Below are 12492 nucleotides of genomic sequence, written 5' to 3'. Positions count from 1 at the left end.
AGGGGAGCTAGAGGCTTTATTCTCAGCAAACCTGTACACTATACACTGGAGGGCTGGCAGGGCTCTTGAGGGGCCTCCTCAGGCCACCTGCCTTGGCCCCAAAGGCCAGAGCGGATGCAGGGTTGTGTCCCCAGATATCCATTGTTTGCCCACCCTCTTGTCCCAGGCCAGATCCCCCCAGGAGTTCAGGGCCTATCGCAGGGAGCTGGGACCTTCTTCCGCTCTCGGCTCAGCAGCGTCACCAACTTGGCCTTGAAGCCTGAATGGGCACCGGAGCGGCCAGAGACCCCGGCCTCGTCGCCATTGTCATCAAGGTCCAGCTCCAGCAGCCGTCGGTACTGGGCCTCCAGGCTGCTGTCATGGGCTGGGCCAGGCCAGCCCAGGTCCTTGCTGTTGTGGTAGATGGGGCTGGCTGGGGGGCTGAAGCCACCAGGGCCCTCCTGCTCAGGGTCCCTCAGGTCGGGTGGTATAGGGCCAGCTTCTAGGGCACACAGATTCTCGTAGAGGTGCTCAGCGCCGGCCAGGGGCCCGCTGGTCCGCTTGCACACGGCAGCGTACAGCCCAGACTCCAGGGGCAGCGGGGGCAGGCTCTGTGGCCCAGGATCGGCCAGGAACACCCTACGAGAGTCTGAAGGCTCAGACCCTGGGGGCAACTCCCGCAGCTCTCCAGGAGGCTCAAGTGAGGGCAGGGAGGTGGCCCGAGGCAGGGGGCAGGGCCGAGGCCCCACCACCTCAGGCAGCCGCTCCTTCTGGCGGGCGATGGCCGCAGTCACGACCCCGCACAAGTCTCGAGCTCGGGGGCTGCTGAAGGCGAAGAGGCCTTCGCCTGAGTCACAGCGGCGGCCAGCTTCGAAGGAGAACACGTCCTGGTCATGGGTGACATGGGCGGGTCAGCTGCCAAGGGGTTCCCCCATCTCCCACTGTCCCCTAGTCCCCTCCACTGCAGGCCCAGTGCCTCACCTTGTCGGAACCAAACTTGCGCAGGAAGTGGTAGGGCCAGGTGTAGAGGGCCTGCGGGCTGCCTGGCTCGCTCAGCTGGATGGCATCTTGGCCCAGCAGCAGGATATAGGGCCCCTTCAACTGGCAGCGGGCAGCTGCCTCTGTCCTCTGCACCACCACCGGAAATGTGCCCACTGCAAGCAGAGGGTGCAGACGCTACGGTCCCCCAGAGGCCCCAGCCCTGGGTGTGGTGGCACTGAGGCTGCCCTGCCCCTCCCTGACTCACCTTCCTGCCAGGAAGAGTAGATGGAGTTCTCTTCCATGGGGACCAGGCCCCGCTTGGGAGCCTCCGCCTCCCCTGATCCGGAGGAAAATTCCCCTGTGGCCTGGGGAAAGGGTCAAGGTCAGAGATTAGAGTCTCCCCGCCGCCCCCCCCCCCCGAACCCCCGACCCCCCGACCCCCAACCTCTTCCTCCATCCTTTTCATGTGGGGAGATGTCACCTGACACACTGCACAACCCTGGGCACCCCTCTGAGCCGATTTCACTCCTGTAACCTCTGTAACCTTATTCTTCCCTCTGGGATACTGAGAGCGGTAGTCAGCGACACACAGCAGGATGGCCCCTCACCCTTGCATTAGGCTAGGGACCAGGCCAGCCCATGTGTGTCCCCCACAGGTTAGAGTGGTGAAGGGGCTTTGGGGGTGCAAACAAGTGAACTGGCCATTCACTCCTCCCCCAGTCCTCTGGCTCCATCTCACCCCTCCCTACCCCTAGTTCCTGCATGTAATTCACACTGATCTCAGCACCTCAACCATCACCACCTGGCCCATGGTAGCATGGCCAGGGCCAAATGCTGTGGGTTCCTCGCTGGTCACCTTGCTCCTATTCATTTCTTTTTCTTTTTTTATTGTTTTTAAATAAAAAAACTTAAATACACAATATAAAATTTACCATTTTAATCGTTTTAAAGTGTATAATGCAGTGTTTTTAGTAAAGTCATCAGGTTTGCAATCAAGGTTGTGCAATCATCATCTTTATCTAGTTCCAGAACTTCTCATCACTCCACATTAAAACCCTGCCCAGCCCCTGGCAAACACTAAGCTGCTTTTGGTTCTATGGATTTGCCTAATCATACAATAGGTGGCCTTTTGTGCCCGGCTTCTTTCACTTAGTTTAATGTCTTCGAGGTTCATCCACTGTGAAGCACGTCTCACTACTGCATTCCTTTTTATGGCTGAGTAATGTTTCATTGTATGGACAGACACATTTGCTTATCCATCATCAGCTGACAGACATTTGGATTGTTTGGGCTTTTGGGAATAGTGCTCCTCTGAACATTGTATGTTTTGTTTGAACATGTTTCAATTCTCAAGAGACTTGCTGGGTCATATGGTAACTCTTATGTTTCACTTATTAAGGAACCCACCGGACTCATTTCCTTTTGGCCCATTACAGACCCTGTGAAGCTTTAAAACTCAGTCCCTAGCTCAACCCCACCAAAGGCTTCTCCTCTCACTCTTAATAAAACCCCAAACTCCACATGTGGCCCAAGGTGGTTTCAGCTGGCTTCCACCGGACTCTCACCTCGCCTCCTCCTGAGCCCTCCCACTCCTTGCCCTCCAGCCAAACCAAACTTTTCTCTGCCTCAAGGCCTCTACCGCACTGCGCTCACTCCGTCCAGGACACTCCTTGGACCTCAGTGCCTGGGACACTCTCCTCAGATGTTTGCCTGGTGGGTTGTCCTTCAGGACTCAGACCTACTGTCCCCTCATGAGAGGCCTCCTTAGACCATCCTGCCTAAGGCCCCCTGGTTTACTCCTGGTCCCACCCCTGCCTTTCATTTTCTCCATAGCATGTATGGCCATCAGATTTTTTCTGTGGTTTCTGGGCTGTTTCCCAGGCTCATAGGTACTTGGCAGGTGCTTGCTGAGTGACAGGATGTGAGTGAATATGGAATGAATAAGAGGGAGGTGAGCTGGTCCCCCTGGGGCCAGACCTCGGTGCCCGGCCCGCTTGCCCTGTGCTCACCGGGAAGGCCAGCTGGCAGATGGGGCCCATCCATGCCTGGCGGTGCTGTGCGGCCAGCAGGTGGCTTCTCTCGGTGGTGGTGAGCAGGAAGGCACCAGTGTCCCGGGGGCAGCTCTCACCATCAGCTGGCAGCACCGACACGCAGTCGGCCAGGCGGATGACCCGCCGCTCTCCCCGTCGGCTAGGACCTGCAGACCTGTCACCTGCTGGCCCCGAGCCACCATCCCGGACTTCCCAGCTCTCCAGCCGTGCCACGCCTGATGGGCCACCTGCATAGAGCAGACCCCACACCTTCCGCCAGGACTTCTGTGGGCGGTGAGGATGGGGGTAAAGACCACTGCAGCTCACTCAGCAAACACTCCTGGTCACCCAGGCTGGCCTTCGCCTCCCTCAGCTCCTCAGGGCCTCGGAGGAGGAGGCCTTGCCACAGCCAGCCCAGCAGGGGGAGGAGTCTGTGCTTGGGATCAGTCAGCCCTGGGTTAAATCCACCCCACACTTTCCTAACTGGTACCTCCTTAAGACTAGTGTCCTAGTCTCTCAAAAGGTCATGGCAATGTGAGGCTGGGGCTTCCACTGGATTATGTCTGTAAAGTCTCCAGTGGCTGAAACAGACCACTTGACACTGCTGTTCTGTTGGTGCCCAGCCCCACCCCCCCAAAGGTCACTTGGGCCACAGGACAAGGACTGTGGCGGGAGGGAGGCCTCATTCTCATGATGGCAAGGAAGGAAACATGCAAATAGCGTCAAGCAAAGGAAACAGACCGTTTATCTGCCTGGGCAGCAGCTGCAGCTGAGCTGTGGGGGTGCAGAGCCTGCTGCCTGAGGAGAAGTGAACCCCCTACTATGTCCCATGACAGGCTGGGAGGAGCCGAGCCCTCTTCTGCAGGGTGGGGTTCCAGCTCTGGGGTCTCCTTCAGCTCATCCCCTGGCCCTCCGAAGGTGGAAGGCTGTTGGATTAGCAAGCCTCCCGGCTCTGCCCTGCCCCGAGGTTTGTGTTCTTAGACCCTCCTGACTCTTGGCTTCCCCATCTGTAAGTGAGGCAGGGTCTCCCCAAGGCCCACTCAGGCCCAGCTCTTCTGCTCAGGCAGAGGATGGGCCTCTCTCCCATCCCCACATCTGGGTTAGATCCCCCACCCTGATTCCCATCACCATTCTCCCAGGTCCAGGTGTGGAGGCCCAATTATCCTGGGCAGCCAGGTCCCCACCTTGCCAAACTTGACGTGCTGCTGGTACAGGATGCCATCCTTGACGGGGGTCTCCAGAGGCTCCATGGCCGCGGAGGGCCGGAGGGCCGGAGGGCCACCACTCCGAAGGCCTGAGGAGACTGGTGACAGGCCGAGGGGAACTCCTCACACTTCCCCTTCTGGCCACTTCCCCTCCCTCTGTCCAGAGAGGCAGCTGCATGACTGGGGGAGGGGAATCCCTTCTTCAGTAAAGGAGCTAGAATAGGGGGTGGGGGCATCACATATTTCCACCTTAGGGTTGCAGCTGGCCAAGGTGCTCAGGCATGCCTGGCAGAGGCCTCAGACCGCCTGAGGGCAAAGACCCATGCCTGCACCTGGGTCACTGGGTGTGAGTGAGCGTCAGGCCCACAGGCTGGCCCCCCAGTCATGGGCTCTGACGTCTTCCCTGATCCCTCAGGGGGCAGTTGTGCAACCTGGGACCTGCATTCCCACAGCCAGACTGGCGAACTTCCTTTCCTACTTGCAACCCTGGTTGGTTGGCTTATCCTTCTATCAAAATATTTTTAATATTCATTTGCTCCATCTTCACAGCCCCTAATGCCAGCCTGAATATCTCCCTTTGAATCACCACCCCACCTGGGCGCACTCATCTCTCCCCTTTCTAAACCTTTTCTGGCTTCCCACTGCCCTCAGGTCTAGCCTGGGCTCCTCAGCCCAGCACGCAAGGTGTTGAGTCCTGACCCCAGTGCAACCCCTCCAGGGCACCCGTCACCGTGTTCCTCTGGGTGCCAGCTGCTTACTCTGGGAGGACTTCCCTCACCCTCCATGCTGCCTGAGCGCACAAAGGCCCCAGCAGTGTGCCCAAGTCCTCATGTGTGGCCCTGGCCACCTGAATGTAGGTGGCATGTCCCCAGTGGGCCCCTAGGGAGCTCATATGTTCTTTTGAAGTTTTGCTTCCTGCTGGGGACCTTTTTTTTTTTTTCCCTTTGCCTTGCCTTGCTGGAGGCCAGTAACTTGGCTCTGAATGTGGGTCTGAATTCTGAAAACAGCCTCATGTCATTCATTCAAAGCCACCTCTGGAAAGGAACGTGTAAACAGGCTGAGGAATATAATTTAGGGGTCACATATCGAGTGTGTTGCTTCTCAGGCAGGACATTTTTTCCAAGTCCTCCTGCACCCGGCTTTGTGCCAAACATGGACCAAACAGGCCGGAACCCAACCTTACAAACACAACCCTTTGCATTCTCACTGCCATTTCAACAATGAGGAAATCAAGGCTCAAACATTAAGTAACTTGCGAAGGCCACACACCAAGTGACAAACATGGCTTGAGCAACTGCTGTCCTGCTGGGATAAGCATGTGGCCTTGCACATGAAGTGTCTGACCGTGCCGGTCCTCTGCCTACCCCTTGCCAGATGTTGAAATCCTGGTCCATTTGTCAAGATACTCGTGATTGCTGCCCATGTTCATTACATCTGATCTCTTTCCTAGTCACCGGTGAGCTGCCCAGCGGAGAGCTTGGCACAGAGCATATAAAAAACTGCTTGTAGCCTGAGTGGCAGTCCTGTGGCACCGGCTGCTTCTCAGCAAACAGAGCGGAGGGTTCCATACCAGGAACAGGGGGCCTGAGGCAGGAAGTTGCCTCTCAAGGGGCCCTAGGAGCTTTGCACAACCGACAAGGAGGCGGCTGGGGCAGGGCTGGAGGTTATGACAGCCAATCAGACACACAAAAACCCAGTCAAGGATTTTGCCTTGTCTGCCAGTGTGGTGCCTCTGAGTCATAAATAAAGATAGATGCCTCCTGCCACAACCAAGCCATCTGGGTGTTGGGGAGAGACCCAGGGTCTGCCTCAGAGGGCTCTAGAGGTCAGAGGGTGAGGTGGCCAGGAAGTAATGGGCAGACAAGGTGAAGCACAGAAGCAGGGCTGGGGCTGAGACTAGAGAGGCTTGTGCTTTAATGGCAACTGGGATAAAGGGGAACAATCATAGTAATTCCAGAGGCACAGAGGGCAGGCGGCCAGGCCCAGCCTAGCCCAAGCCAGCTGGGCCGAAGATGCTGGCTTCTTGTCCAGGGTCTGGTGTGTGGGAGGCAACTGGAACCCAGACTGAGGCCTCTTGGAGAGGGATGACAGACGGCTAGAAGTCCATGGAGCTGTGAGCCAGGTAGTCCTTGCGGCCGATGTTGCTGACCTGCTTGGTCTGCATGGCCTCGAGTTTGGGGCAGTCAGTGATCCGATGGCCCAAGCCCCCGCAGAAGGCACAGCCTCGTTCATCTGGGGGCATAGGGAAATGGAGATCAGCAGGGTGACAGGGCCAGGTTCGGTGCCCCAGACCTTGTCCCCCCACCCAACGCCCCCATCCACTCATGTGCAGTGTAGACTTGTTTCCTGGTGTTCCTGTCATGCCCCCCGCTTCGCAGTCACCTCCGATGACCAGCATGGACTCGTCCCCACAGTGCAGCACTTGCAACACAGGTGGCACCTTCTGCTTGGCCTCCAGTAGCAGGGCTTTGAGGTCCATCAGCACTGACTCATCTGTGGGGGCAGTGGGGAATCATTAGGTCCAACCCTGGGCCCCGTAACCAGGACCTGTAGGACGCGGGAGACAGCCGTGGCGGCCTTGGCAGTACACTCACCGCAGGCCTTGTTGATGAAAGTGGTGGCGATGCCTGTGTTTCCTGAGCGCCCAGTGCGGCCTATTCTGTGCACTGCAGAGAGGAAACAATCTTTGGCCCACTGCCCAGGTCTGGGGCCCAGCCCGCACCCCAATCCCACAAGCTCCCACCGTAGTTCTCAATCTCCTCAGGCATGTCGTAATTGATGACGTGCTGGATGGCAGGGAAGTCCAGGCCCTTGGAGGCTACGTCTGTGGCCACTAGAACATCCTTCTTGCCCTCCCGGAATGCCTCGATGGCCTTGGTCCGTTCCTCCTGGTCTGGGGAGGGTCAGGCGGGAGCTGTCAGGGTGACAGCAGGAGCCTGGGGAGTAGTGGTAAACCAGCCAGGCAGGAAACGGGTTAGGTGAGGGCTGCTATAGCAGCCAGGTTCAGGCATACACATATGCCATCCTGACCTTTGCCCCCATGGATGGCCACGGCCTCGACCCCCTTAAGCAGCAGGTACTCATGGATGGCATCCACATCTGCTTTCTTCTCTGCAAAGATGAGCACCTGTCCAGAAAGGCCACCTCGTCACAGGGAGTGCCTCCACCCAACGACCCCAACCTTCCCCAGCATCCTGCCCCTATTGCCCTCTCCCCTCATCTTGGGGGTCCTGGGCTGCACTCACGGGCGGGGGTGTCTTCTGCAGGCACTCGAGCAGATACACCATCTTGGCCTCCTCCTTCACATATTCCACCTCCTGCCACCACAGGAGCTAGGTCAGGTGATCCTGAGGACAGGCTCACCAGCCACAGTGCTGCTGCAGAGGCTGGGCCCCCCAATCCCATCTAGGTGATTAGAAACCCCGTGCACCAAGGGCTGGACACCCTAAGAATGTTTCCTGCTAAGGGTTGAGGCTTTGAATGGGACCCCTAGTGCCCCCTAGGTGGACCACCCACCTTGCTCCAATCAGCTTCAAGGGAGTCTCGCTAGACCCAGCCCTCCGTGGTGAGACTGCCCACCTGTATGACATCTAGGCTGGCGGCCCCAGCGCGCCCCACATTGATCGTGACAGGCTTCACCAGGGCACTCTTGGCAAAGTTCTGTATTTTCTTAGGCATGGTGGCACTGAAGAGTAGGGTCTGTCGCTGGCCCTGAGAAAGAGCTGGGGCTGAGGGCACATGGGGGCTGGGGAAGCTAAGCAGCTGGGACAGTGGGTGGGCAGCCCTGAGGGTGGAGTACCCTGGCCAGGCAGGGACGGGTACCTTGAAGTAGGAGAAGATGGTGCGGATGTCACCCTCAAAACCCATGTCAATCATGCGGTCAGCCTCGTCTAGGGCCAGATAGCGACAGATGTCTAGGCTGACCATCTTCTTTTGCAGTAGATCCATGAGGCGCCCAGGGGTGGCCACCATCATGTGCACACCACTGGGGACCAAGAGAGACCTGAGGTCAGGCCACCTGCTCAGCCCTTCTTAAAGGCTGGCACTGTGACTCACCCCACTCTGGCCTCCTTCCTGTCTCTCCTCACCTGTCCCCTCCTCATCACTCCCACCACTTTGCCCTGGGTTCAGCATACATTTCTACTGGAGCAAGCTGCAGCCTTCTCAACCAATGCTGTCTATATTCCGGAGCTCTTCCCACCCATGTTTTGACCTCTGCCATTCCTTCTCCTGGAGGGCTGTTCTGAATCTCCAAATAGCCTCAGCCTGCACTCCCCCAGCTCCCTCCATAGGCCTGGAAGGGCTCACTTTACTGGCATACTGAATTCAACTGCTCTGTATCTTCCCTGAGACTGGGATGCCTATCAAGCAGGCACTGGGTGTGACCTGTCTTGTGACCCCAGACAACTGGTGATACCTACTGGGGACTGACTGCACTGTGTGGAAGAGCAAGGGTCCAGCCCTGCCCCAGTGCCTTAGCCTCCTTGCTGGACTACATACTGAACGGCCCTAACCTTTCTGAACACCCCAGGCCCACCACCTTTGTCTTTTGCCTGGAATGCCCCAATCCTCTGACTTTCCAGAGGCCTCTGTTCCAGTTACTATGTTCCCATAGTCCCTCACCACACCCCCCTGCCCCACCCCAGCTGACCTCTTGCATGAGACTGGGAGCTCTTTTAATTAGGCCTCTGCAAGGATCTGCAGAATAGCTAAAGTTTATCTAGACGCTTTGGGGAGGCCCTAGGGTGAGGGGTGCTTATGCTCACTGTCGGATGGTCTCCATCTGCTCTTTGACAGACATGCCCCCGATGCAAAGTGCGCAGCGCAGGAGTGGCGAGCTGTCCTCCTGCAGCAAGCGGCAATAATACTCCAGGATGCCGTGGGTCTGCCGGGCCAGCTCTCGCTGCAGATACAGGGGCAGGGGCTGGTACCAGAAGACAGTCTCACTGGTGCCCTGCCCTCCAGGCCAGCCTATTTTACCGAGGGACAGATAATGAGTCCATAGGGCCCTTCACGCTTGGAGAAAGGTAATCTCTTTTCTTGTTCCAGGCAGAACATGATGACAGGCAAAGTGAACACCAGCGTCTTGCCTGAACCCGTGAAGGCGATGCCTATCATGTCACGGCCGGATAGACTGTTGGCAGAGGACAGGTCTGCGGGTCAAGTTCAGCAGAATACAGGAACTGTCCATCACTGCCCTCCTCAGGACCCCCAGGTCCACACTCACATGGTGGGAATACCCTGGATCTGAATAGGCGTTGGGTGGTGGATGCCTTTCTTCTTCAGGCCTCTCAGGATGGCTATGGAAAACAACCCTGACATCATCTTACGTCTCACAGGTGCTTTATCAGGCCCCAAAGTCGTAAAACTGCTACCATTCCCCTCAAGTTACAAATGATGAAACATAGAAACAGGGAGAGGGAAAGAAAAGACAGAGAGACCTGTTCAAAGCTCCTAGGCTAAATGGAGACAGAATTCACCCCCAGATCTGCCTAAGGCCAGCCTCACTTGTCCAATTAAGCTTCCTAGTGGCACAGAATAGTGAATATCTTCAGCTGGCACAACTGAAAAAGGAGCCTAAAGAAACTCCTCCTCAAATCCCCCCCATCCCCGCTGGCTATGCTGCTGAGCTCAGTGGGAACTAGGACACAACCTTACAGACATTTAACTACCAAGTGTGATGCCACTCCCACTCCCCAGGTACCTGCAGGAAATTTCATTTCCTTGAAGCTCTTGATGGGTGGTGGGATACCATCTCCTTCCACCAGGATGTGGTATTTTTTCCGTACACGCTCATGCCGCTCTTCAGACATACTCAGGATATAACGGGGAGGTGTCCAACTGTGAGTGGTGGTAGGGGTCAAGAGAGGCCCTGGGCATAGCTGCCTTTGGCATGTGCCTGCCAGTCTCAGCCACAAACTATTCCAGGTAAGGGTAACTGCTCTTCCAGAGACTATAAAGTATACCTGGTTTTAATTGGATCATCATATGTGATTCCCTTGGCCATCTCCTTCACTGACATCAAGGCTGAGAAGAGAGATATGGCTCAGGGCTGGCTTCTCCTTCCCAGAGGCCAGGCCACTTCCTCCCTGCCCAGGCTACAACTATACCTCGGCCCTCAGCCACACTCTCCAGGATCTTCTCCTCTTCCTTCAGCTGCTTTTCCTTGGCAGACTCCTTGCGGGCTGAGGAGAAAAACAGACACATGTCAGAGACACCAAAGCAGTGCACCACCCTGAGCCTCCCGCCACTGCTGAGCCCACCTTCAGCTTTCTCTTTGAGGTGCTGGTGCTGATCCAGGAGGCTGACATTGGACTGAGGGCCCAGAGGGATGTCGTCCTCATCTCCCCGGTGGTCACTGCCACTGTCCTGCTGCTCCTCCTCCGCGGCTCCCTTGCGTCTTCGCTGTAGCAGCTTCTGGAGCTGAGGGTCCAGCAGCGCCCCTCAGAGCCAAGCCCGACACAGAGCTGGGCATCGCGCCCAGGAGCTGCGGCAGGATCCTGGCTTTGGGAGAAGATCGTGCCCCGGGGTGCAGAGCTGCTCTACCCCTCAGATTAGGTCGCCAGTCCCTCGGGTTGTGCCTGAGGCCACGCTCCCGTGTAAATCCCCTCACTCCACAGACCGCTGAGAAACACCCATCCCTACTCTCACTCCTCCTTAGACCCAGGCCCTCACCAGCAGCTGTCGGCGCTGTCGCAATGGCACGTAGGGCACATAGTCCTCGTCGTCCTCATCCTCCGCCTCGGAACGGCTTCCTGCGGCAGTCGCCTCGTCGGTACGAGCCCGCTGCAGAGACCCAGGAATCAAGCCCGGAACCCCTTCCTCCCCATCTTCACGGCGGCTCGCCACCCAGGGGACCCCAGCCTCTCTCCCACCTTCCGTTCCGGTTCCGAATCCTCCATCCTTTTCTGCACGCATGCGCCCCACAGCAGAAAACCCCGCCTTACCTCTGAGATCCAACCAGATGTGAAGAAGCGGACGTCGGCGCCTAGCAACGACCTCTGAGTGACGGATCGCGCCGAGGGACAAAGTTTCTCCTGAGCCGCCGTCTTGTGGGGCGGCGTCTACGTTCTCTCTGTGGCAATGCAGCTGGCAGGGCTGAGGGCGAAAGCATCAGGCAAAGCATTGTGGGATACTGGAGGATTTGAAGCATGAGCTAAAGGCTCATACCGAATCCGGTAACAGGGGCGGTGCCCCGAGTGAAGACCGTCGCTCAGAGCATGACGTCATGGCGCACGCACGCCGGCGGTCACTGCGCCCTCTAGTGATTGGGGAGCCCAGGGGCCGGGCCTCCATCCCCCGCAGGGCCGAGCGGGCAGGGTGTGGCTTGCCGAGTGACTTAAGCACTGCCGCTGACTGGTGTCCTCTTCTGAGACACCTATGTTCCGAGTAGTGAGTGGTAAATAAAATACTGATGACGATGGCTTTCAACTGAGGGTCTGTACATGTGTGTGTAAGCTATTATTGTTGTAAATGCTGTAATAGAGTTCAGAGGGAACCTGAGGCGACTTTGAGGTGACACTGATTGGATCTGAGCTTCCAGGGAAGTGTGGAATCTCAGAGCAGGGAGTGGAGGAGAGAAAGAAAGAGGGCCCAGCAGGAGTGATCTGCCATGTGCAAGTGCAGATTCCTAGGGAAGAAAGAGATCAATTGGCCCACATGGAGCAGGGGGAGCCAGAGCAAGGGTTGGGGAGGTAAATTGGGCTCAGAGCATGCAGAGCAGTGACTGTCAGTAATTTCGGCATCGGGGACTGAGAGGAGTGATGGGTCAGTGCTGTCCTTGTGTGCTGGGCATTGTGCAGTGCTGAAGCAGATAAAAGATGAGCAAGATGCAAACCTGGCTTGTGAGATTATGGATTAGTTGAGGAAACAGAAAATATAACCAGTCTTGAGGTTAAGGAGAACCTCATCAAGACATGGTGGAATCATCACAAAGGCAGAGCAAACTGATATAGTAAAAGTGTCTTCTCAACTGGGATGTGAAGAATAAGTAGGAATTTATGACGGAAGGGTAATCTGCGAACAGGCAAGTATGTGAGCAAAAGTCAGGAGATCTAAAGGTGTCAGGCCTAGCTGGAGACTGAGGTTGTAGGGATGGCGGGGTGTGTGCTGGAGGCAGAAGCCAAGCACAGGGGGTCCAAAATGCCACTTACAGAAGTCTTTTATCTGTAGGAAAAGTGCTGTTTCAATCAGTCCTGCAATTTTCAAATAAGGCAGAATTTTATTATTTAAAAGTCTTTATTTTAAAATATATTTTTATTGATTTCAGAGAGGAAGGGAGAGTGAGTTAGAAAAAT

General features: G+C 56.5%; 2 protein-coding genes across 3 annotated transcripts; both read right to left on the bottom strand.

The window, feature by feature from the left end:
• DOK3 (docking protein 3) lies at window positions 1-4348 on the bottom strand. Its single transcript, XM_059698170.1, has 5 exons — window positions 4175-4348; window positions 2970-3275; window positions 1226-1325; window positions 961-1133; window positions 1-866 (listed from the first exon to the last, which is right to left on the bottom strand). Exons 1-5 carry the CDS (start codon window positions 4238-4240, stop codon window positions 186-188), a joined length of 1326 nt encoding a protein of 441 aa, XP_059554153.1. The 5' UTR covers window positions 4241-4348; the 3' UTR covers window positions 1-185.
• Window positions 4349-6086: 1738 nt separating this feature from the next.
• On the bottom strand, window positions 6087-11144 carry DDX41 (DEAD-box helicase 41). 2 transcript variants are annotated; one of them, XM_059698169.1, is made up of 17 exons: window positions 11071-11144; window positions 10871-10981; window positions 10459-10618; window positions 10306-10380; window positions 10162-10222; window positions 9900-10036; window positions 9423-9495; window positions 9176-9329; window positions 8962-9098; window positions 8018-8180; window positions 7775-7906; window positions 7441-7512; window positions 7226-7322; window positions 6939-7088; window positions 6790-6861; window positions 6578-6688; window positions 6087-6427 (listed from the first exon to the last, which is right to left on the bottom strand). In XM_059698169.1, exons 1-17 carry the CDS (start codon window positions 11095-11097, stop codon window positions 6291-6293), a joined length of 1869 nt encoding a protein of 622 aa, XP_059554152.1. In that variant the 5' UTR covers window positions 11098-11144; the 3' UTR covers window positions 6087-6290. The 2 variants fall into 2 exon arrangements, with proteins under 2 accessions (XP_059554152.1, XP_059554151.1); XM_059698168.1 differs by having other exon boundaries at window positions 7775-8180.
• Window positions 11145-12492: the final 1348 nt, after the last annotated feature.

The sequence above is a fragment of the Myotis daubentonii genome, chromosome 5, assembly GCF_963259705.1.
Source record: "Myotis daubentonii chromosome 5, mMyoDau2.1, whole genome shotgun sequence".
In the NCBI taxonomy this organism is placed as follows: Eukaryota; Metazoa; Chordata; class Mammalia; order Chiroptera; family Vespertilionidae; genus Myotis; species Myotis daubentonii.
This window is presented reverse-complemented; position numbering and strand designations above follow the sequence as displayed.

Excerpts from the sequence above, each read along its gene's own strand:
- DOK3 (XM_059698170.1), bottom strand. The coding sequence starts at position 4,240 with ATGGAGCCTCTGGAGACCCCCGTCAAGGATGGCATCCTGTACCAGCAG. Across the intron at positions 3,276-4,174 it reads AGCACGTCAAGTTTGGCAAG|AAGTCCTGGCGGAAGGTGTG; the intron begins GTGGGGACCTGG and ends CACCGCCCACAG. Across the intron at positions 1,326-2,969 it reads TCTGCCAGCTGGCCTTCCCG|GCCACAGGGGAATTTTCCTC; the intron begins GTGAGCACAGGG and ends CCCTTTCCCCAG.
- DDX41 (XM_059698168.1), bottom strand. The coding sequence starts at position 11,097 with ATGGAGGATTCGGAACCGGAACGGAAG. Across the intron at positions 10,223-10,305 it reads GAGTGTGGCTGAGGGCCGAG|CCTTGATGTCAGTGAAGGAG; the intron begins GTATAGTTGTAG and ends CTCTCTTCTCAG. Across the intron at positions 9,099-9,175 it reads GACTCATTATCTGTCCCTCG|CGAGAGCTGGCCCGGCAGAC; the intron begins GTAAAATAGGCT and ends CTGTATCTGCAG.